Source organism: Musca autumnalis, unplaced genomic scaffold, assembly GCF_047663935.1.
Source record: "Musca autumnalis isolate F117 unplaced genomic scaffold, ASM4766393v1 scaffold_1, whole genome shotgun sequence".
Taxonomy (NCBI): Eukaryota; Metazoa; Arthropoda; class Insecta; order Diptera; family Muscidae; genus Musca; species Musca autumnalis.
Genome location: NW_027411644.1, coordinates 84,422,430 through 84,444,629, shown reverse-complemented (window position 1 = coordinate 84,444,629; position 22,200 = coordinate 84,422,430). Strand labels below are relative to the sequence as shown.

The following is a 22,200-nucleotide window of genomic DNA, read 5'->3' as shown; positions in this document are numbered from 1 at the left end:
CAAAAATGAATAACATCTTTTGGTGTCCACTCTCATATAAAATTCATCGATGAAGATGCTAAAAAGATGACATGCCAGATCACATGCACCCATGATTGAATGGCATCGAACATTTTGCTGGGATCCTATTGAATCCTATTGAACTGTAGAAACCCGTACTTTGTATACCCTACATCATAGTATATGGTATATTAAGTTGGTTTTATCAGTTTGTAACGCATTGAACGAAACATTTTTGTTGGAAGTATTGAATCTCCCCTAACGTCTTTGCAACACACAACTCATTATGCTAAGCAACTGCGACAGCAGATCGCACACACAGGCTGTGAATGTAAATAACCCTAGCATAAGTTTTCACTGTTAGCAAGTAAGCAAGAATTATTATGATTGAATTCACTCTCAATAAAGCAACCACCACGAACAGAAGTGTGTCTTCTTATTTATCCGTCGGCAGCAAACAAACAATAAATCAAATACTTACAACAATTTTAAATTAAAGTAAATTCATTTAAAACTAAGTTTCTATATCTTATACAAGTTTCTAAGTATTTATGCAAAGATTCATAATGAAGCCCATTTAAAATCTTACAAACGTCGTTAAGTGGTACGACTTCTTTTCCTTAATAAGTCATTCGATATTGCTTGTATAGTGGACAAATGCAAATAAAGTGAAATTTTGGATATTTTGAGAATTTTCAGAGTTTTGACGGAACTATCTGTAAATTTGCATTCATGAAACTTCTCAACAAAAAATTTTCAATATAGGGCCATGTTTTGGTATAGCCCCATATAACGGTACATTCTCATTTTCGGTAGTTTGAGAATTTTAACTTCATTATTGACCGAACTACATATCCTGTAATTGGTAATTACGATTCCCAGCGGTAAGAAAATCCCGACGTCTGTCATAGAATCTGAGGTTAAATATTAAAAAAAATCTCCACAGAGGTCTTTTACAGGATATGAAATCCACAAAAAATAATAAACATCTACAAAGGTCTTCTAAAAACAGGACTTCTCTTGAATAACAGACTTCCACAACGACCTTCCATGGAATAGATAAAACACGTCCAAATACATACATATCCTCCAACATATCTTTTTCTCCACCCTTTTGTAGTGAAGTTTTTAAAATACTCAGGAAATGTCGCCAACATTACGCTAAGTGGTATTTTTGTAACCTTTGAAAGTGGTGTTGTCTGTCCCGGGATTCGAACCCAGATGTGAACCACACTGGCCACTAAATATCGATAAATTAGTTGAAAAAGCAGCATACTTTTAGTGAAAAATTGTTTCTTCTATAGAAAATAATGCCTCCACCGTGGTCTTCTATAGAATGTGAGACCTTCACAGATGGATTTATAGATTAGGAGATCTCCGCAGAGAACTTTTATAGGATATGAGACCTACAAGCACGTCATCTATTGAATAATATACCTTCAAAAACATCATACCTTCTATGGAATAGAAGATCTACAAAGAAGTAGTCTATAGAACAGAAGTACTACAAAGAGGTATTCTACTGACTAATAGATTTTACAGATATCTTCTATAGAATAGGCCTTTTATGTTCCGTAGAGGTAATCTGTAGACATCAGCTATTAAATAGGAGTTTACCAGAAAAATAGACCTAGGTCTTCCATTGAAAAGGAAAACGAATAGCAACAACACAACAATAAAATAAAAACAGTTTAGGAGCCAAGTTAGATAACGCGAAAAATTATTTTTGGAATTAGGCTATCGAGGGTATATGGTAAAAACCAAAATAGTTCTACAATCGATGAATCCGAGTTTCACCCTTTCAGAATTTGCGAAATATTTTGGTATAGCCCCCATATAACGGTACCTCCTGATATTCGATATTTTGAGGATTTAAGCCACCTTTTCCTTCCAAATTAGTTGTAATTTGGTACTTAGGGTTCCTAGTGATTACTAAACCTTTCCACCAAAAATTGTGGACATAGGTCCACGTTTGGGTATAGGCCCCTTTTAAGGTACCTCCCGACTTTCAGTAGTTTGGGGATTTAAAGCTGCATTTTCCGACCAAATTAGGTGTAACTTGGCATTTGGGGTTCCCAGTGGACACAACAATTTTCCACCAAAAATTGCGAACATAGGTCTACATTTTGATATAGCCCCCATATAACCGTACCGACAGATTTTGGGTATTTTGAAGATTTAAGCTATTTTTCAAGACCATTTATCAGCAAGATTTGCAGCTATTTGCAGCTAAATTTGGTTATTCGGAATCTAGGGAGTCCAATTTAATTATTAAAAAAATAACTGGACCGAACCTCGGTGGACCTTTGTAGTTACGCTCCATCCAACAAAAGTATATTGCACTAAAAACATACAAAAAATAATAATTTTTGAAAATTTATTGCTTTATAACTATGTAACTTCAGGCCCCAAACATTTTATCTTAATTTAACTTAAACCCTCTCCTATCAATAAAAAATAAACTTTGTTTAGTTTTATTACGAATTTATTTAACAACTAGGGGACCCGGCGAACTTCGACTCGCAGTTTGTTAGGTACAGAACTTTATGGCTTTGGTTCAAACCTATAATACTATTATTGCTATCACCTTGTTCAATGGCAAATATTTGTTTTGAACTGTTTAGGACGATCTTTGAAGCAGATACACATTAGACAATTGTACTTTCGGCAATTGTCAGTTTGACGAAGAGAGAAGGTACTGAGAGGCAAAGTGTTTCTATTTTCCTCGACTCTCTCTTCTATAAACTGACAATAGCCGCGAAAAAAATTATGTAACTCTAAATCGGGACTAAGATATATTTTTTAAGCAAATAACACTTTTTGCGATGTAAATAAAAATATTTGGTAGCGCAGTTGAAGCAAAATAATATCATAACGCCCTACTCGTTTCATAATCGATGGTTTTCTACAATTCTTGTTTCCACCACTGAACACGCTATTTCACTAAAGCAATTGAATATGAATTTGAATTTAATGCTGAATATAGTGCTTATTTAAATTTGCGTTTTAATCAATTAACCCATTTTAACCTATTTACCCATTTTGATCCGATCGTTATCAGGTAACCACCTTCGTCTGTTTTTATACCCTCCACAATAGTATATTTAGTTTGTTTTTTGTTTGTAACACATCGAACTAATCATTTGCACACATATTCTTGATCAGGATAAAATTCTAAGACGATCTAGCCATGACCGTCTGTCTGTCCGTCTGTTGTAATCACTCTAGCGTTCGCAATAATTGAGCTAGAGCGCTATATTTTTGCACTCGAGCGTCTTTTTTTCCATAGGCAGGGCAAGTTCGAAGATGGGATATATAGCCCCTATATAACGCTATCTCCCGATTTTCAATATTATGGGGATTTTAACTACATTTTTTGACCGAACTACCTGTAATTTCACGTTTGGGGTTCCCAGTGGTCACAAAACATCTCCACCAAAAACCGTCAACATAGGTCCATGTTTTGGTATAGCCTCCATATAACGGCACCCCCCGATTATCGGTATTTGACAGTTGAGGTTCCTAGTAATCACAAAACATCTCCACCAAAAACTGTCAACATAGGTCCATGTTTTGGTAGAGCCCCTATATAAAGGTACCTCCCGATTTTCTGTATTTTGTGGATTTTAATTACATTTCTTGGCCGAACTATCTGTAATTTCAGGTTTGGGGTTCCTAGTGGTTCTCAAAGTATATCCACTAAAAACAGTCAAGGTCCATGTTTTGGTATAGCCCCCATATAGGTATAACCCCCATGTTTAGGTATAACCCCCTATATAACTGTACCTCCCGATTTTCACTTTGATATAGCCCCATATAAGGTTCCTTACATATTGAATAAATTTTTTATGTTTTTTACCTTATTTAGGTATAAAATATCTTCGTCTAAAATTGTGGACAGGAAAGAATATAATTATTTCGTTTTAGTTCAGAATATTTTATGGTGAAGGGTATAAAAAGTTCGGCCGGGCCGAACTTAACGCTTTTTTACTTATTTTTTCTGACTTCTCTATTTAATGTGATGTCCCGAATTTTACTTGCACTGCAATGCAATGGCTCTGGTAACATGGACAGAGCTATTCTATTAGTTGCCGTTCTTTGTGTGTTTCGGATGCTTGAAGTCTTGTCACACTAACACGTGACTGTTGTCGATTACTTGGTCACCCTATATTAAATTTTGACGTAAATAACATAGTCAAATTAATATCACAAACGTATTAACGATTAATAAGTATTTACCTACTTATGTCGCCGATAAAGAATATTTGTCAGATAATTCGTCCAAAAAAACTCCAGTACCTCCGATTTCTTGTTTTTTCCAATTTTGAATATCATCCTTTTTTCGAATGACATACATACAGTGTACCAACAGTACCAATGTTCATATGTATGTTTGTATGTATGTATTTGGCCGTTTGTAATTGCCTTTTTTGTATCATGACAGAATCTTAACAGTATCAAAATATATCTGGTACAGCTTAAATATTATACCGCATACATCGGAAGTTTATCTTTCGAAGATGTTTTTACCTACGGTTTAAAAGTATACATATATGCCACAACTTCACTTCCAACGAAATTACCTCGGAGCTCTTGATGTTTCAATTAACCCACCAATTTTGTGGATTTGTACCTTTTTCCTCAAAACTGTGGAAACCACTTTTGGCATTATCATCTTAGTCTTTTCAATCGGTATCTGACCGAACCCACCATTAATCTTTACAAACTTTAAACTAAGCCCTGTTCAAAATTTTTCGCTGTTAATTTCCTAAAAAGACGCTTGAAAATAAATGTAAATCGATTTGATTGTGAATAAAAAATTCTATACAACTTTCAAAAATTGACAAATGCGTACAATGGACCCTCACAGTAGGTGCAAATACAATTTTCGCCAAAAACTGTCCAAATAAGTGCCAAGATTTACTCCAAACGCGAAGCTCGATAGAAATTTGTGGAAAAATTGACTTTATTGAAAAAATATTTTTGCAAATTTTTCGGAAATTTTCGCGATTTTTTTAGGTTTTATCCTTTTCTGCCATGAGACCATTCCGAATTGGTGCGAATTGTCAAAATCTGTTCAGCCGTTCTTGAGTTATAAGCGTAGTAACTAACATCATCCTTTTTTATATATATATATAGATATAGATTAAACAAATATGAGATCAGGTTTTTAGGAACAATTTTATTAAAATCTGATCCGTCAAAAGTTCTTGCACTTGACACTGAATAACTGAGTGAATATTTACAACAACAAAAAAGTAAAAACAAAATCTTAGTCAGCAGAGTGTCTGTAATCGATATAATGGGAAACATTTCTTTATGGTCGCCAAACGGTCAGTTTTGCCGATGAAACAAGAGACAATTTGCTTCGAAGTTCTTCCTCCATGAACAGCATTCGTTGGATTTGGCTCTCTTTCGGTCGATTCCTGTCTTGTTTCGAGCTACTAAGCATAGATCCATGATTCGTTGTCTATGACGATCTTATAAATGTCGTTTGAAGCACCGCGATAGTTTTTATTCACAATTTCTTTGCGCCAATCCACAAGAGCCGATTGACCAATTTTGCTGGATTTAGCGAGAAAAATCCATTTTTGTGGCCAGGTGTTTATGCAATATCAAATTTTAGTTGGTGGAAAAAAATGCCCAAGGATGCCTCTATCTCACGGTATACAACATGGCGATCCCGCATTCTCCGTTCACGAAAGGCTTAATTCTTTTCTGACACAACGGCCGATTTTGTGCGACTCTCACAACCTTAGTTTTTTTAGGAGTGTCGGCCCCAGTGATATAGGATGTCCCTCTAACGACATACAAAGATTTAATTTGATCGATGCACTCTTGCCGTGAGTATCCACGTCGAAAGTTGTAAAAAATTATCGGACGAAAATGTTCAGAAGTAAATTCCATTTTTTTTTTTTTTTGCAAAGTGATTTTTTTGAGTCACTGTAAACAACCCAACACATGGTCGTATGTCTAACTGTCCTGAGTATGCTTAGGCTAAAAACTGTCAAACTTTCAAAAAAAAAATTAAAATTACGCCTGGTGACCCTGCGTGTTGCCCAGGCCAGAAGGTTTTTTAGTGCCCCTCGTAGGATTACGGAACTCGTCATTTAAGTCGTTTAATCTATATCTCATGACTGTGCTCCGTACAGCATCCTAGTAATTTGAGTCCCATGTCGAAAATTTGATGCATAAATTTTATTAAAACAAGTAAAAAAGTATCAGTCGGCTTTGCCGACAGAGATATACCCTCAGCCTGTGTATATTGAAACAATTTTTTTCCAAAAAACGCATGTATTTAGGGAGTTTTAAAAATTTTGGGCGTTTGAACTGACAAAAATGTTGATTAGGATTTAATATCAAAAGTTTTGCGGAGGAGATACTAAAAATAATGGATCTCCAGCCACTACATATGGTACCATAGGGGTTTTTTAAAACTTCAGGGATGTTTGCTCAAGAAGTATGAACTTGCCCCTGAAACAACTTTTACCATCGCAATTGAGGCAGCAATGCAAGTTGCTTCAACAAAAATCAAAGTGATTCGAAAGCAGGTCTTATAGTGAACATGTATCCGAAATTTTGAGTGGGAGGTACCGGATGGAGTGGACAAATATAGTCCATATTTGAACCTGATCTATATCTGGTAGATATATTAGGATGTGTAAAGTATGGACCAATTCGGCCACTCTCTTCAAGAGTTATCGTACGCACAATTTTTCCGAACATTTTTGAACTTTTGTGGGGAGGAACCTGAAGGAGTGGACCGATATGGCTTATCTTCGAACTTAAACTATGTTTGGACAAAATATTACTAAGGCCAAACTTTGGACCGAATCGGCAGACCTGTTCGAGAGTTATTTTGCCCTCCAACCTCCTCACACGGTGTCATAGGGTTTTTTTGCAACTTTCAGGCTATTTTCTCAGGAAGTATGGACTTGCCCCTGATGAAACTTATACCGTCGTATGGAGGGCAGTGAATACAAGTTGCTAAAGCAAAAATCAAAGCGATTCGAGAGATGTTCCTAAACTGAACTTTTCCACAATTTTGTGTGGGAGGTACCCGACGGAGTGGACCGATTGAGTCCATATTAAAACCTGATCTAAGTCTGGTACACGCTCCACGATGGGCAAAGTATGGACCAAATCGATTACACCCTTCAAGAGTTATCGTGCGTACAAATTTTCCGAACATTTTCGAACTTTTGTGGGGGAGGTACCGGAAGGAGTGGACCGATATAGCTCATCTTCGAACTTAAACTAAGTTTGGACAAAATATTACGAAAGCCAAAATTTGAACCGAATCGGTTCATCCCTTCGAGAGTTATCGTGCGCTCCAGCCAGCCAGACAGACAGACAGACAGACGGACGGACATTGCTCAATCGACTCCAAATTGTCTGAAACACATTTCGTCCAAACATACTTGGGGTCTAAAACCATTATTTCGATGAGGCACATTTTGCCCGTATGAAAGTGTATATACCCTTCATAGCCTAAAGGCTGAGGGTATAAAAAAACTATTTTTTACGTGTAAAATTTACAAATGTCATTCAATTTCCTTTGAATTCCTGACGAATTTAGGTTTTTTACTCGCCGGATTTAATGAGCCCTTTCGCGTTCGAATACCTTGAAAATAGGCAGATCTACAAAAATATATTTGACTTAAATTAAAATTTTTACATAAATGGAATCCTTTATGCGCGATTATAATATTTGCGAAAAAGCGTGTAATTACCATATCTACAGATTCCACGTATTTTGAAGCAAACTCGTGATACAAAATCAATATATTTTATATACGGCATAGTTATCGTGTTCCTTTTTTTTGTCAGCGGCTGAGGTTGTATCTCCGTCAGCACAGCTGACATATACTTTCTTACTTGTTTAGGGAACAAAGTGTTTCAATTCACATAGGCTGGGGGTATTTCTCACTCGGCAAAGCCGACTAATATCTCGGCAAAGCCGACTATATATAGATCTGTGCGCAGCTAACGTAATGTACGATTACTATTTACATATTTATTCCTTTTTTACTTCATAGAGGGGCATGTCTGTAGCGGCATGATAGGGAAGATACTTTTCTGAGATATACAGGAGTAAGAACGAAGCCAATCTGCAGAAAATAATTCACGAAGAGATTTGCTGATTTGGTCTAATCTTTGTACATCGCAATTTTCTTAACCAAACATAGATCTGAGATCGACTATATTGACTCACTTCAGATAAACACACAAATGTTCAAACATTTTCAGTGCGACGTGCGAGAGTAGTTTTGGAATTTTTACAAACCGTAGATCTTGTGGTCCCAATTTCTTCTTCTTAAGATAATCAACCAAAACTAGGAAAAATGGAACCCACAGCAGGATAACTTACGAATTTTAATATCCGATTTGGTAGAAATTTTGCATGTGGTAATATTTCTTAAAAATGTGCATCAAGTTCCAAGAAAGTATTTATCAGACAAATCCTTCGGCTACATTCTTCACAATAGTTCAAAATTAAAAAAGTCGATGGCTTTTCGAGTATCGTTCGAACTTCTAACCGAAGGTAGTCCATGTGTCTCTGATAACAACCATAATTTGTTTTTTGTCGTGGGTACGTCCATGCCCTTTAAATGTGCGAGTGCTATACAAAATCCTACCCTAACGAACTAAAATGGCTGGTAAAAACAATAACTATCGAAAATAGTGACTGGCATTGGTCAAACCAATGCACATCGTAATATGTCTCTTAAACTCTTAAAACACAAAACTTAAACTCTTAAACTTAAGTCAAGTTCCAGGATATACTCTGTCGAACAACTATTTTGAGTATTTTGCCCAAATAAGTTCAAAATTTTCGGAACGTTAGCGATTTTATTTGGGATGACGACTTCCATTTTGATTTTCAAAATAGTCAGGCTTAATCCCATAGTCCTTGTTTTAATATTTTATTAAAACAACTTTAATTTATTAGAGGGAAAACATTTCGCTAAAGGGTAGTAGACGATCCTTGCGGTCTTGTTTGCAAGAATATAATGTTTTCCGCTGATAAATCCAATTTTCCTGAAGTAAGGGCTCTGAATGCATCTTTTGTCGCCTACGAAATTTCGTTTTATTTGAAAATTAACACGTGGTATTAATTATTTGTATAGTCATAGGCTGAGGTTGTTTATCTGTCGACAAATTAAACAGATCCTTTTGTTACTTGTACTTACCCTGACTCAATGTCAATGCAGGGACATAAACAGCAATTGGTAGCCATAAAAGCTTTAATAAAAAGGCAAATCATTAAAAATTATACTTTATATTTTGCCATAATTTTTACGGGTACTCACAGTTTTAATATTGAACAACACGGCGCCAAAGAGTCGCATGCGACGGCTAAAACGTTTATCGAAATACTGAAAGTAATGATTCATTATTATGAATTATGTTTAATAAAATATAAATAGTAAATGCAAAAACTGAATAAGTGTTTTGATTTGGTTTTATGTTCGCGTTGCCATGTTCTTAGCAAATACAAAACTATATCTTTCATTTAGTCAAAGAGGGTCATAACTCAAAACATGCAAATAATATCGTACAAAAAATAATATAACTGCATAATCCATAATTTTTATAGAGTAAATATGATTTAATACTTTTTATCGGTTCGTGAACTTTGTCTGCTTTAACTCATTGAATTTTTAAGATATCTGATAGAAATTTTGTCACAATATGATTTTGATTTAAGACACTCTTTGCGACCCCATCGAATAATATAAAACAAAACTCAAAACATTTATTTTGTTGTTTACAAAAATTCTTTAAATATAATACCGAATTTTGACAAAAGAATGTTTTAAAGGATACTTACTGTCCCAATTTTGCTTATAGATCTAATATCTTGTATTAATTAAGTATAAATCTTAGAAATAATATTTACCTAATATTGATGTGGTACTCTACATCAAATATTTGAGGAATTATAAAAAAAATAAGTAACGTTCGGCCGGGCAGAATTTTTATACAGTCCATAAAAAATATAAAATAATCTGAACTAAACTGGAACTGGAATTCCACAATACGTAATAGGCTATTTATACCCTATACCACAATGTGGAAAAGGGTATTATCAGTTTGTTTTGGTAAAAATTCATGTAACACCGCGAAATATTCGTCGGAGACCCCCAATGTGGTATACCAATCTTCATATCTCGACGAGATAAAGCGATTTTGGGATGTGTGTCCGTCCGTCCGTCCGTCTGTCCATTATAAATTGTAAACACGCTCCAGGCCGCAATTATGGACCGATCGTCACGAAATTTTGTATGGAGGTCGGGTTCAGATCAGAATAGATCCCTATTCTTATTGGTGATGATCGTGAAATATTTAGCGGGTGAAATGGACCAAAAACATAATATTAATCCAATTTTCTAGCGGCTCTGTAGGTCTCAATAATAGTCCGATCAACGCGTAATTTTAAATAAGGTAAGAGTATATCACAAAGGAGAAGCTTGCAATTTGAGATAGCGATCGGACAATATTTAGAGGGTTAAATGGACCAAAACTTTTGTGTGAAAATTGTGAAAATTTTTAATATACAGCTTATATCTTAATTCCTGGAAGTGACATTACGGACAAGTGAGATATACTTGAAAGTGGAACGCTTGACCTTTCAATTGATGCCAATTATGTAGGTTTGCATGATTAGATAACAGAGTTACAGCCTAATATATTCCGTTATTTGTTTGTGGTGTAATAATAAACTCGCTAGAAGTCGCATTAATACATCAATAGTCACGAAAGATGCCTACAATTTTGAATGATGATCTGATATTCTTTAGCGGGTGAAATGGACCATTACTTTTGTATGAAAAATATAAAAATTTTGTTTTTGGTCAATATTTTAATTCCTTGAGGACATATATATTTCGCAAAGTAGCCTACATATGGGAAAAAACTACTGACTTTTTTTCTGATGTACATTGCAATAAAGTGTTTGCTAGATAACGCGCCTACAGACTAATATATAATGGGTTCTGTGTAGAGAACCACATTTGTATCCCATGCTACATATTGTCTCTCCAAAAGTTTATGTAACACCACGAAATATTCGTCCTAGACCCCTTATTTGGTATGCCAAAATTCATATCTCGTCCATTAAAAATTGTAAACAAGCTTAAGGCCGCATTATTGACCGATTGTAACGAATTTTTTTTTAAGAAGGTTGGGTTCGGGCCAGTATAGAAATGATTAGTTTTTGGTGATGATCGTGAAGTGTTCTGGGGATGAAATGGACCAAAAACAAAATTTTAACCAATTTTTGTAGCGGCTCTGTAGGTCAAAATAATAACCCGCAAAATTTTAAACAAAGTTTATTCCATTGAAATATAAAAAAAGTTCACGCACAAATCAATTTTAATTTCTTGAAAAAATTTATAAAATGAAAAGAAAAAAAAATTCAAAAATTATTTTTTGTTGCACGAATGAATAAATACAAGCCTTCTAATAACTATAATAATGTTTATTTCATTCAAATATTGAAAAAGGTCATGCACAAACCACTTTGAAAAAATGTAAAATTTTTTGTTTTTTTGTTAAAAAATTATATCTTTAAATAAAAGCGTTTACGACATTTTTACGATTCTCAGAATTGAAGAAAATTAGTGAGAAATAAATGTTATATCAGTTTAATTATCTCATGTGACTTTAAAGTTTAATTTCAATTGTATATCTGCTTACAGTGACTTCAAAAATTGTCCATAATTTTGATAAATTCAAATTTTAAAATCATTTTGTGCGTGAGGTTTTTTTCTCCGAATCACCTTATAATTATGATTTTATGTAATCATATGGCAAAACTCGTCACGCTATGATACAGGGATATGAGGTTGTAAAAATGTTATAACCCTAGTGGATATTTCCCGCCGAAGTTATTTTTCAACAACTTCTTCAACAAAAAACTTTGATACCCAAATAACTTTTTTTCAAAATTATGGGAAAAACCGAGTAGATGATGAAATTATTGACCGATTGTAACGAATTTTTTTTAAGAAGGTTGGGTTCGGGCCAGAATGGAAATGATTAGTTTTTGCTGATGATCGTGAAATGTTCAGGGAATGAAATGGACCAAAAACAACATTTTAACCAATTTTGTAGCGGCTCTGTAGGTCAAAATAATAACCCGCAAAATTTTAAACAAAGTTTGAGTTTAATATGAAGAAGAAGCGTACAAACCAACGTGAAGATCAAAAAATACTTAGCGGGTTAAATGGATTGAAACTTTTATGTGAAATTGGTAAGTATTTTAATAACGTAGCGGTTAAACAACGGAAGTAGTAGTACTACATAAGTGGGTTTCATTACATTTTAGTTTGTGTGAACTAAATTTTCCTTTCCTGCTACAAAAATGTCTTTGTCATGCTAGATAACTTTTTGGTTTTGGTCATAAGTATTATACATTACATCTCTGATATTTGATAATTAATTTTTCACAATCTTTGAAAAGAAGTTCCGTGGAGAGCGATTGTCCAGGGATAGTGGTATAGAGTATTCCATGGTCGGCTCCGTCCGACTATAGACTTTTCTTACTTGTTTTTTTAACAAATAAGCTATTACCTGGTCCTTCAAAATCCACTATAATATTTTGCAATACGTATTAGTTTCGCGATATTTTTAATATATTTACTTCCACTTAAAATGTATGTTGTATTCAATACAGAAAATATTAGTCAATTGTTTCGAGCTATTCTTCGAATGAAACGATAAGGTGTTCGAATGAAACAAGAACTAATATATTTTTAAAAAGGTCCATGTCATAGCTGTCAGAGTTGCCAGATGTTGTACCAAAAATTTGACATTAATTTTTTATTATTGGCCAATGGGTGCAACCGCTGTGCGCCCTAATGGGGAATATACCAAAATGTAGGCCGAAAGATAGTCGGGTGCAAAAACGTAGCGTTCTAGCTCAATTGTTTTGGACGCTAGAGAGATTACATACAACAGACGGACAAATGGAAATGGCTAAATCGACTAAGAACTTTATCCTAATCAACAATATTTTATTAGCCTGTCCTAATCCCATTGTTGTTGTTTTAATAATCTAAAACAACAATGTAATTTATTAGTGGAGAATATGTAACAATGTTTGCCAAAGGAATAAAGCAGGATAGACGGTAGTTTCGATTCTCTGCACAGCATGATTTCTTGTTTGTGGATATTAGGGTTATGACTTTTTGACATTTTTTCTCAAAAATGATTTCCTGTAGCAGGGATGAATGAACTTTTGCCTAATAATCACTACGCTATCGTTTATTCCAATTTTAAAAATATAATTTCTTGAAAAAATTTATGAAATGGAAATAAAAAAATTTTTCAAAAATTATTTTTTGTTGCACGAATGAATAAATATAAGCCTTCTAATAACTATAATAATGTTTATTTCATTCAAATATTGAAAAAGGTCATGCACAAACCACTTTGAAAAAAATTTAAAATTTTTTGTTTTTTTTTTTTTTTTTTGTTAAAAAATTATATCTTTAAATAAAAGCGTTTACGACATTTTTACGATTCTCAGAATTGAAGAAAATTAGTGAGAAATAAATGTTATATCAGTTTAATTATCTCATGTGACTTTAAAGTTTAATTTCAATTGTATATCTGCTTACAGTGACTTCAAAAAATTGTCCATAATTTTGATAAATTCAAATTTTAAAATCATTTTGTGCGTGAGGTTTTTTCTCCGAATCACCTTATAATTATGATTTTATGTAATCATATGGCAAAACTCGTCACGCTATGATACAGGGATATGAGGTTGTAAAAATGTTATAACCCTAGTGGATATTCCCCGCCGAAGTTATTTTTCAACAACTTCTTCAACAAAAAACTTTGATACCCAAATAACTTTTTTCCAAAATTATGGGAAAAACCGAGTAGATGATGAAAGTAGAGCTAAAAATATGAGACACGTTTATCGGCGTTTTAAAAGTTTACGTCGGAAAGTAACCAAAGTAGGCGGGGCAAGTTGCGCCCATTTCTAGGTTTTTTCGAAATATTCGAGTTAAGATATCTTGTTATCCTGGCATTTTAGGTATATAGTGTCTTTGGATACTTTACTCAGGTGGATATAGGGAATACTGTTGTTGAAAGTTTTAACCCTCATGCGGTACATCAAAAGGGTCTTTTTGGTCCTTTTTGAAAATCTTTCAAAAACTCCTTTAAAATGTGATAATATCAAATTCAAATATTCTACAAAATTATTGGCCATAAAATTTTACTATAGGTCTCAGAACACATCAAATCCGTAAATCTTATCTAAATGCCAGGAATCTCTAAAAATGAAAAACACGTCTTAGGTTTAAAGTCGGACTTTATCTGAGATTGTTCAAAACTGTCCCACAAAACATAAATTTAAAGAGATGACATCAAAGACAAAAATATTCTTTGTTAAATTGCACTATGGGTCACCAAAGAAATTAAATGTTTGTTTACAATTGGTACCATGAAAGTATCAGTATCAATTTTGCTGAAAAAAACATGAAAATATTTCCCAATTTTTTTATGGAAAAATTTTCCGATTTTCGATTTGATGCATGAAAGTAATATGAAACTTGGTTCTTCGTGAAAAGTGTCAAAAGAAGAAAAATTCTATACAAAATTTCACTATGAGTTTCAGAACAAATTATATATCTAGGTATACTATTTCCATAAGAAAATTAGATTAAAAATTTATATATTTTAGGATGAAATTATTTGTTTTAATTTTGTACTGTTAATTTTACATAATTCCATGCTGGATCAAAATCTCACAAAATCCTTCACTTTTTGGAGATATTGTTAAAAAAGGAAATGTTCCAAATCAAATTTTACTATGAGTGTCTGAGTAAAAGAAATCTATAACCATATCATATAACATTTTTATCAGCCCTTATTTTTATCATTGGCTTTAGGGCAATATTTTACAATTTTTATCCAGATTGTCGTTGTGATTGGACACTATAAAAATCTTATTGATGGTTTTTCGTTATGAATTCATACAGAAGATGTTGTGCGCTCCATATAAACATCTTTTGAAATATTTGTTGTGACTATATATTTGAAAAATATAGAAAACTCGGATCGGACTTTGTAAAATTGTGTATTTTTAGTACTTTTAACTTAAATTTCGTAATTAGGATAAGCCATTGGTTGCTTATATGTTCTATGTGAAAATAAGTCAACAAATTTAAGAAAACCAAATACCCAATTACAGCTCTGTCTTATGTTCCGATTACAACTGTTGGGAGTTGCAGTGTGGCAAATTTTGCAATCGCTTTGAAGCATTTATACGCCAACTTTTTGGATGTTGTACTAAGAAATCGGACACTTTGTTTCTAGCTATGTATTTACTTTATTACACAAAAACAAGTAAGCAAAGGCTATGCGCAACCGCCTTGCACGCTGAATGTCCGGGTTCGATTCCCATCAAATTGACAACGGTGGCAAAATACCCCTATTTCCTGAGTATTTCAGCCATGAAAAACGTCTCTACAAGTGGCAACTTAGGACACGCCGTTCGGACTCGGCGATAAAAACATATCAATAACTTAATATGAATCCATTGATATAAGAGAAGCCTCCCTTGTCTTTACTGGGATGTTTGTGAAAAAATATATAAATTATACATTTCTAAAAAATATTCGAAAATTGGAGAATTCACATTGATTAGCCCCTCCTGCTACATCTTCAAATTGTCTTTGAATATCAGGTTCCTTTTTGGAATACACCTAAAATAAATCTATATATATAAAAGAGCAGTGAGGTGAGGTATTCACTGACTGACTGACTGACTGATTCATCACCGCCCAGACGAAACCGCTGAAGCTAGAAAGTTGAAATTTTGGGTGTAGGTTGCTGTTGGTGTGTAGGGGTGAGATAAGGCTGGGATTTTGGAAATTCGACCCAGAAGTGTACGAAAAGTACTAAAAGGTACTAAATATAGTACCCTTTGTATTAGGGAAACGGTAAGAGCTAGAAGTCTGAAATATGGAATGAGGGTAACTGATGGAGATCTAGAAAGATGTACCAAAGGGTTTTTGGAAAATCGACCTCTAAGTGTACGAAAAGTACTAAAATTTACAAAATTTAGTACCAATTGTATATTTTGAACGGATATAGCTAGAATCATGGAATTTGGTATGGAAATCAAGGTTGGGAAGTGGTGTTGATGTAATTAAATGTTTTTGGAAAATCGTACTAATGTGTACGAAAAGTACTAAATGATACTAAATTTAGTACAAATTATATTTGGGTGAACGGATAGAACTGGAATCCTGAAATTTGGAATTAAGATTACTGTTGAAGTCTATGATTGAGACATGAGGGTGATTTTGGAAATTCGTACTTATGTGTACGAAAATTACTAAATGGTACTAAATTTAGTACAATTTGGATTTGGGTGAACGGATTGAGCTGGAATGCAGACGTTTGGAATGGGGGTTACCGATGAAGAGTAACAATGAAATTCGAACTATAAGGGTAAAAGTACTAAATGGTACTAAATTTAGTACAATTTGGATTTGGGTGAACGGAAAGAGCTGGAATCCTGAAATTTGGAATGAGGATCACTAATGAAGAGTAAAAATGAAAGGTTTTTGGAATTAGAACTATAAGTGTACGAAAAGTAATAAATGGTACTAAATTTAGTACAATTTGGATTTGGGTGAACGGATAGAGCTGGAATCCTGAAATTTGTAATGGGGGTCACTGATGGAGAGTAAAAAAGAAAGGTTTTTAGAAATTCGAACTACAAGTGCATGAAGAGCACTAAATGGTACTAAATTTAGTACAATTTGGGTTTGGGTGAACGGATAGAGCGGGAATACAAACATTTGGAATGAGGGTCACTGATGAAGAATAACAATGAAAGGTTTTTGGAAATTCGAACTATAAGGATACGAAAAGTACTAAATGGTACTAAATTTAGTACAATTTTGATTTGGATGAATGGATAGAGCTGGAATCCTGAAATTTGAAATTAGGGTCAGTGGTGGAGAGTAACTTTGTAAAGGGTAGAACTGGAATTTTGAAATTCGGTACTAGATTAGCAATTGGTGTTTAGAGTGGAGGTAGGGAGGAGGTTTTGAAAATTCGTACTTATTTATACAAACAGTACTAAATATTACTATAATGGGTTTCAGGAGAACAGATAAAGCTGGAAAAGTGAATTGGGGTTAGGATATATGTTGAATATAAGGAAGTAATCTTTTAAAATACACTAAGTCGAGAGGTACCGTTATATAGGGATATACGAAAACGTGGATTTTTATGGTCATTTTGGATTTTTATGGCCTTTTTGAATGCCGAAAATTTAACGGACCTATTCGGGTTCTGGGCGAAACCACTAAAGCTAGAACCTTGCATTGTAAATGTGCGTGATTGTTGTTGTGAAGGCGTGAGATAAAGTTTAGTGTTTGGAAATTCGTACTGGAAGGGAATGCTGTGTTAGTGAAGGGTTAAAACCAGGAGTCAAATTTGTAGTTTTGGAAATTCGAAATAAAAAATATGGTAGTTGTGTAGGGATGCGATACTTCCCAATAGAAAGTGTCTGTAAGACAACATTGATGAATCGTGCACGACATTTCCAATTCGTTCACGACTCTTTGCAGACAGCCCTTTGGGATCGTTGACGACTTTTTCACACAAGTGTCCCAGTATTCATGCACGACAACATGGGCGACAAGGTAAGCGAAGCTGTCGTCGACGACGACTTCGAAGACAAAAAACCCGTTAATTCGTTGGCGACTGCATTGGAGACACTGTCTTGCTATTTGTCATTGACGACCTTACTGAAGACAATTTGTTTTGTTGTCGTGTGTCAAATTTTATTTTTATTACATTATAAAAATACATAATTTTACAAATTTTATCTTACATTAACAATTAGTTCTTGAATATTCTCTGATCAACCTTTTTTGAACTTATCCGCGCCTCATTTGCTCCTCACAACCTATCCTCCTTTATTTATGGATTCTGTAAAAAAACATTATGAATAAATACAATAACCACTAATATAATCTATAATCTTACCATATATCACTGCCGCATCTGTCCGCTGGAATTTACAGCATTCTCCATAACATCAACCTACATATTTATATGTATTAAAAGAATAACTTAAATTATTTTTAAAGTTCCTTAATACAATTGTTCTTACTTTTCTTACCGTTCTTTGGTAAAAGCAAAATCTTTAATCATTGACGCGATTTCAGAATATGATGATTTTATTATCTTACATTTATTACAAAATAAAATTTTGTATTCGAATCAATATGTGAACAATCATTTCATAGCACGCTTTTTTGAAATTTTTTGGGTTTGTTGGCACGACACATTGCAAGACATGGTCATGCACCTTGTCGTGCATGACAATTTATAATATTTCGTCAATGATTCGTCGACGAAAATGTCATCAACGATTCTATTTTCTATTGGGTTCATATTTTTTTGTAAATTCTGACTACAATCGAAAAAAATATTGTTAATAAAAATAGGTACAACAGAATCTCTATTCACCATTCCCGTATTAAATATTGTTTATATATATTTTGTTCCCTTTCCGCATACGAAGTACCGGGCATTTGCTAGTAAATATATATACCATGCAATTTGGTATATTTGATAATTGGGAAAATTGCGAGTTTGTTGAAGATCTTTTTTTTTTTTTTTTATTTACTTATGTCTATAGATACAAGATCCTTACAGACTATGTTAATTATATATATATATTTACAAATATTAGGAGTGCCAAGGGATTATATTCATTGTGATCCATTTAAGTATAATATTATTTTTCTCTTCAATGCATCACGGTTTTCAGACAGATCAATCAGATGGTATAGTTTGTTGAATTCAATTAGTAGTCGGCGTAGTGGATTGTTATTGGCGTAATTTCTATTGAAGTACTCAATGTGAAGTAGCTGGTAATTGCGCGTTAATCTAACTGGAACATTTATACAAATTCGTTCTAATACAAAATCAGATACAATTTTTCCTTGTATGATATTTAAGAGAAAGGTCACATTAAGCATAGATCGTCTGCTTCTTAGGGTAGGCAGTTTAATTAAACCTAATCTGGACTCATAAGACGGCAGTGACTGTATACTCCAGCCTCTATGTCGGAGACAGAACAATAAAAATTGTTTTTGTACCGATTCTATTGAGTTAGAGTGGATGTTATATACTGGATTCCAAATAATTGAACCATATTCTAATATGCAACGCACAAATGATATGTATAGTTGTTTAGTTATAAGTGGATCAGAAAATTCTTTACTCCATCTTTTTATAAAACCCAAAGTTTTATATGCTTTGTTAGTAGTAAATGAAATGTGATCTCTAAAGTCTAGCCTGTGTTCTAAAAGGATTCCAAGGTCATTAATGGAATTTACAGATTCAACTGGTCGTTCATTAAGGTAGTAGTTTGTGTCGATCTTCTGTAATCTAAAAAATGACATGTGTTTACATTTTAAGATATTTAGCTCCAACAAGTTAACTTTACACCATTGATAAAAAATGTCTAGGTCTGATTGCAATTTGAGTTGATCTATTGGATTGCGTAATGAGTAAAATATCTTCACGTCATCTGCATACATTAAAACTTTAGAATAACATATCACGTTCGGTAAATCATTAATGAATAAGGTAAATAGCACTGGGCCTAGATGGCTTCCCTGAGGAACTCCAGAAGGTATGGAGATTTTATTGGAAATAGCTGATTCAAACTTGACCCTTTGTACTCTGCCAGTTAAATACGATGTTAGCCAATGCAGCAATGATTGACTAAATCCAATTTTATTCAGTTTTTCTAACAGTAATTTTATATTAACTTTATCGAAAGCTTTGCTGAAATCGGTATAGATACAATCAGTTTGATACTTATTTCGAAAACCATCATTAACTAAAGTTGTTAGTTCCAAAAGATTTGTTACAGTGGAATGGCGTTTTCGAAATCCATGTTGGAATTTCGATAATACAGACGATACTTGAAATGATACCAAGTCAGTGACTATTTTTTCAAACAATTTTGGGATACTATTTAGTTTAGCAATACCTCTATAATTACAGACATCGTTTCTATTTCCCGATTTAAAAAGAGGGATAATATACGATTCTTTCCATTTTTCTGGAAAATAGCCCAAGGTAAGCGATTTGTTAAACATTATAGATAATGGAAGAGCTAGGTTCTCTGCGCAGCGCTTTAAAATACAGGCAGGGACTCCATCTGGATCAGGCGTAGTTACACTTTTCAGGCTTTTTAGGCCGGTTAGCACAGAATAAGTATCAATATTATGTACATGTATAGATGTGTACTCTGAAATATTGTAGGGATATTGGGATGTGTCATCATATGAGTTATTGGAATATGTTGTTTTGAAGAAGGAAGCAAAAATGTTTGCGATGCCCACATCGTCGTCGGCAACCAAAGTTCCATACTTTAGAATTTTTGGATAAGTTTTTGTTCGGCGCTTGGTATTAATAAAGCGATAGAAATTTTTAGGATTACTTCTTACTTCTTTCTTTGCATTACAGATGTAGTTCTGGTAGAGTCGTTTGTTTAAGATAGTATATTCTGATCTAGCAATAGTGTAAGAAGCATAGTTAGTTTTTGTGCTACTTTTTTTAAATTTTTTATATAGTTTGTTTTTGCGATTCTTTAACCTCGACAAAGCAGAATTATTCCATGGAGGACCAGTGTTATTGAAGAGAACTGTTTTTGGAACTGCTTGTGATATAAAATTATCTAAAGTTTGATAAAAAATGTCTAACATTTCATCCAGGGTTTTTAATGAATAGAGCTTGTTCCAGTCAAAGGAGCTTAAAAGTGAGTTCAATTGAACATAATTTGTTTTCGAAAAACTGTATTTACAAATATTATTCTTTTTGTTAATTTTCTCGTTTAGAGTTAAGCTTGATGATCTGAAATTATTTGCAAGTGAAAAAGGAAAGCCAAGGACTCGAACCCACATAGTCACCAAATTACGTTACCTGGTTGCATTGGTGGTAAAGCAAATCTTCGGACGTATCGACTATGTAATGGCTTCTCTGTCCTAGAACTTATCGTTTTTCAAATGCAAATGTGTTTTTGTACATTAACGCGGATACTTGGCCACAGAAATGCATTTTCTTCATGACAAACGCTTTTTGCGCTGACTTTGAAGTTATGAGTTGCCAACTCATAACTTCAAAGTCAGCGCAAAAAGCGTTTGTCATGAAGAAAACACATTTGCATTTGAAAAACGATAAGTTCTAGGACAGAGAAGCCATTACATAGTCGATACGTCCGAAGATTTGCTTTACCACCAATGCAACCAGGTAACGTAATTTGGTGACTATGTGGGTTCGAGTCCTTGGCTTTCCTTTTTCACTTGCAAATAATTTCAGATCATCAAGCTTAACTCTAAACGAGAAAATTAACAAAAATCATTAAAAAATGATCTTCGCCCCAAAAAAGGCAAAATTTCAAAAAAATATTATTCTTATTTCTATCGTCCAAAAATTGTGCACTTGTACCACACATATGCTTCGAAAATAGTTCATATTTTATACCGGTAGAAATAACTAACAATGAATAAAAATTCAAAAATTTTGCATGCAAAAAAAATTATAAATACCAAAATTATTCATATTCAATTACACACCAAAGAAGATAGTCTAAGTCAGCTGCGCTAACGGTGATATACCCTCAGCCTCTGTTGTATAAAAATAGATTTATTTTGTAACACGAGTTTGCTTCAAACTACGTGGAATCTGTAGGTATCGTAATATTGGGCTATACCAAATCAATTTTAGTAAGATAACTTCTGAGTTTTGGAAAAGTTTGAGAATTATTTTTTCAGATTTTTAATTTTAGTTGGAGCCGGCAGAGGTTTTTGGAACTTCTGGACTATTATCTCAGGAAGTATGACTTACCCCGGAAAAGGGACCAGAATAGAGACCGTGAAAAGAACCTTCTTAAAAAAACAAATAATCAAATAGATCCAATATGGGTCCTCAACCTGAATTTTTCCCAAATTTTGTGAGGGGGGTACTCGAAGGACTGGCCGATATAGTCCATTTTCCAACCTGATACATGACTGGATAAAATAATACGATGTGTAAAGTTTCGACCAATCAGAAAATCCCCTTGAGAGTTTTCTTGTGGATTTACGGCGCAAGTACAATCTGCTGAAAAAAATTCAAAACGTAGGTGTGGACCGA

General features: G+C 33.7%; 1 protein-coding gene across 8 annotated transcripts in view; it reads right to left on the bottom strand.

Moving 5' to 3' along the window:
- The window catches only part of LOC141402366 (sodium-coupled monocarboxylate transporter 1-like), a 156,278-nt gene that overhangs the window by 10,907 nt on the left and 123,171 nt on the right, over positions 1 to 22,200 (bottom strand). For all 8 annotated transcript variants that reach the window (XM_073983538.1, XM_073983558.1, XM_073983580.1 and 5 more), the window contains exons 4-5: positions 9,315 to 9,380; positions 9,195 to 9,246 (exon numbers count right to left, since the gene is read on the bottom strand). In XM_073983538.1, coding sequence (XP_073839639.1) covers positions 9,195 to 9,246; positions 9,315 to 9,380 — 118 coding nt within the window. The remainder of the gene's footprint in view (positions 1 to 9,194; positions 9,247 to 9,314; positions 9,381 to 22,200) is intronic.